This window comes from Eucyclogobius newberryi, unplaced genomic scaffold, assembly GCF_026437365.1.
Source record: "Eucyclogobius newberryi isolate DKJ021-1_F unplaced genomic scaffold, fEucNew1.0.hap1 SCAF_14, whole genome shotgun sequence".
NCBI lineage: Eukaryota > Metazoa > Chordata > Actinopteri > Gobiiformes > Gobiidae > Eucyclogobius > Eucyclogobius newberryi.
Genome location: NW_027315768.1, coordinates 16,372,026 through 16,374,919, shown reverse-complemented (window position 1 = coordinate 16,374,919; position 2,894 = coordinate 16,372,026). Strand labels below are relative to the sequence as shown.

The 2,894-nt window shown below is 41.1% G+C and overlaps 1 protein-coding gene across 1 annotated transcript; it reads right to left on the bottom strand.

Annotated features, from left to right (window-relative positions):
- Window positions 1-674: 674 nt before the first annotated feature.
- Window positions 675-2,113, bottom strand: LOC140359166 (ribosyldihydronicotinamide dehydrogenase [quinone]-like). The gene is made up of 6 exons (XM_072444028.1): window positions 2,045-2,113; window positions 1,808-1,972; window positions 1,591-1,721; window positions 1,412-1,525; window positions 1,094-1,195; window positions 675-1,020 (listed from the first exon to the last, which is right to left on the bottom strand). The coding sequence occupies exons 1-6, from the start codon at window positions 2,046-2,048 to the stop codon at window positions 679-681; spliced, it is 858 nt and encodes a 285-aa protein (XP_072300129.1). The 5' UTR covers window positions 2,049-2,113; the 3' UTR covers window positions 675-678.
- Window positions 2,114-2,894: the final 781 nt, after the last annotated feature.

Sequence of the window (2,894 nt, the reverse complement as noted above, 5' to 3'; positions counted from 1 at the left end):
TGCACATAAACTGAAGCACAGTGTTGGTGAAATTACACTTGTTTTTCTAAATACATTTGTTTGAGAACAAATGTTTTGCAATTTTTTATCGATCCAGTAATTGCTTCAAAACAGCGTAGGCTATATAAAGCTATTTATTTCTTATATTTTTAATAGTTTTAGGTTTGGCCTGCGACCCAGCCCGAGTTGTCAAAATTCAGCCCACGGCCCAAATGAGTACACACCCCTGATCTAGCGGAGCACCAAGCACAGACAAAATGATTCATGCCAGCAAAATTGTTTAATTTAAAATAAAAGGTTGTGATTTCTTTAAATTCTAATTTTAAATGTTCCTTGTTTGAGGCATTTTCTTATGTACGCATTATGCACTACATAAACGTACCGTAGTTGGATTAAAAAAAAAAAACTTAAGGCTCACAGAACTGACAAATTTCAAGAAATTAGACACATAAATTACAAAAAGAGTAATTAAAAAAATGGCTCCAAACAACATTGAGCTAAATGGAGATTTTAAAACCCTTATGGAAAAAGTTCAGGTTGCTTTCATTTTAAGTACTAGTCTATGCCCTGATCACTTACCTAGCAGCACAGTTTCTAAAATGTTTAAAGATGTTCAAGTATAGAATCTAGCCATGTTTAATGTGATGTGAGACAACACTGCACAAGAGCATGAATCATTTAGAGATCTTTAATACATGAACCATTAGAGCCATGACATCCATTGACCCCAGCCTTCATCTGGTTGTTAGGGGGCAGTGGTTTTCCTAAGTGAATGCCCACAGTCAGGCCAAAGTCTCTATTAGCATGTTTCTGCACAGCCTCTGGTTTGAGCTGGAAGCCCTTCTCACTGTCGAAGCAACACATGGGGGTGAATGAGAGGGGCTCCTCCTTCAGGAGACCCTGCATGCGGACCCGCCAGGCCTCCAGCATAGAGCTGCGGCTCTCTGGAGGGGCCTCTGCTGGGGCCCAGAAGATCTGAGGGGCCAAGACCTGGAAGCCACAGTAATGCAGGATCCCATTCTGGGAAACAGGGAATTCAGATTAGAAGTGAAGTTTGTCTTTTATGGTCGTCAGAGAAGGACTATACACCTACTTGTAACGGCCACAGGGTGACATTCATGTCTCCGTTGATACCATTTGGACTAAACATAGTCTCCTGTGATCCTGTTGTGAAGGAGAGCATGGCCTTCTTGTTCTGAAGATGATGCAAACAAAAGGCAAGCAATTTTTCTAAATCTTCTAGCTACTCATTCAATATGACATTCCTTTGGTTCATGTTAAAATGTGAAAACAAGTTTGGGAACAATCAGTGACTAGAGATAACTCTTCTAGCAGTGTTCAGTCTGAGGAGAGTTTCATCCAGTTTATTTAGCCTTGAAGCTGTAGGCTTTCAGTGATAACACTAGCGTACCTCAAAGATCCCCTGGCTGTAGCGCTTCTCTTGTGTGTAGGCAAAGCCCAGGGTGAGCACCCGGTCAAACCAGCCTTTCAGGATGGCAGGCACAGAGAACCAGTACATGGGGAACTGAAATACACAAACATGTTAGTCACTTTGAATGCACCACACTTTAAATAGTTTCTGTCTCTCACCTGAAAAATGATGAGATCTGCTTCTTTGACTTTGCGCTGTTCCTCTGTGAGATCTGCACACAGCCGGCCTTCCTCCCATGCCAGTTTAGTCTCCTCTGCATAGCGGAAGTGTTCAGGATTCTTCAACTCACCTGCAAAAGTGAAACATTATTCATAAAGGTGCAAGAGGACGCTCCAATTCTACTTTTCATGCTGGCGGCAAAGTCCTCCTACGCACCAGTGATGTCTTCAGCAGTGGCAGTGGCTTTGAAATTCATGTCATATAAATCGGACACTTCCACTGTGCAGCCTTGGGACTTCAAAACCTCCACTGCAGCATCTTTGGCAGCAGCACTGAATGATCCGGAGCTCTGGTGAGCGTACACAATCAGCACTCTGCTTGCTGCAAGTCAAAAACACTCATGTTAGACGGGCGGATCAAAGAAAACTTACCGTTATTCAACTATAAGCTCACCCATTTCTAAATCAACAGCAACAACTCTAAGAAGCAGTTCATTCTGGGCATCATTTCTGCCATTGATTTTATACTGCCATCCTATTGGCCCAGGCTCAGACACACAGGTGCTGTCAATCACAAGCTCACTCTGACTTCTGTGCTCAAATCTGGAAGACATTTCTCTTTGTGGGCCAAGATTGTATGGCTGTGTTATGTTGTATTGGGAAACCAGCTGCACACTATTTTGTACTTTAATCACAGGATAAACTCACAATAGTCTTCCTGCTTTCCAGCTGCTACTTGAGGCAAAGATTTTTCCTTTTGCTTAGAAAAATATGGTGCCTTTTACTCACAACATGTTGAACCATAAAGAAAAGTTAATTTAGTATTATTTAATTTCATTTTTTGACTTCTGCCTGAGTTTAAAAGCTCAATTTGATTAAGAGAGATTATTTTAACCATTTGCAATTGAGATTTCATGACTGTGGAGAAGTTATCTGTTTATGACAGGTCTGACTATAAGAAATTCTTAATTCATTCAAACTTGATGACCTAATGAACCTACATGCTGTTACGTGTGTATCGTTTAGGCCTGAATGTCATTGGATTTATTTTTTAAATACTTTATTTGTCCCACAATTTATTTGTTTTTATTTTTCAAGCAAATGTGTCTTTTTACAGTATGCATACATGTTTGCTTGCATCCAGCCTGCTTCTCCATACTGTGTCATTGCACCATGTTTCTAAACCACATGAAGGAGGTTCTGCAGAGCGCTCTTCTCTTACTGCTTCTCCAGCTCTGTTTTCCCTTTGTACTTTCCAATAGTAAGAAACCATTGTCTGCGGTTGGGCCCACTCACCAACACGG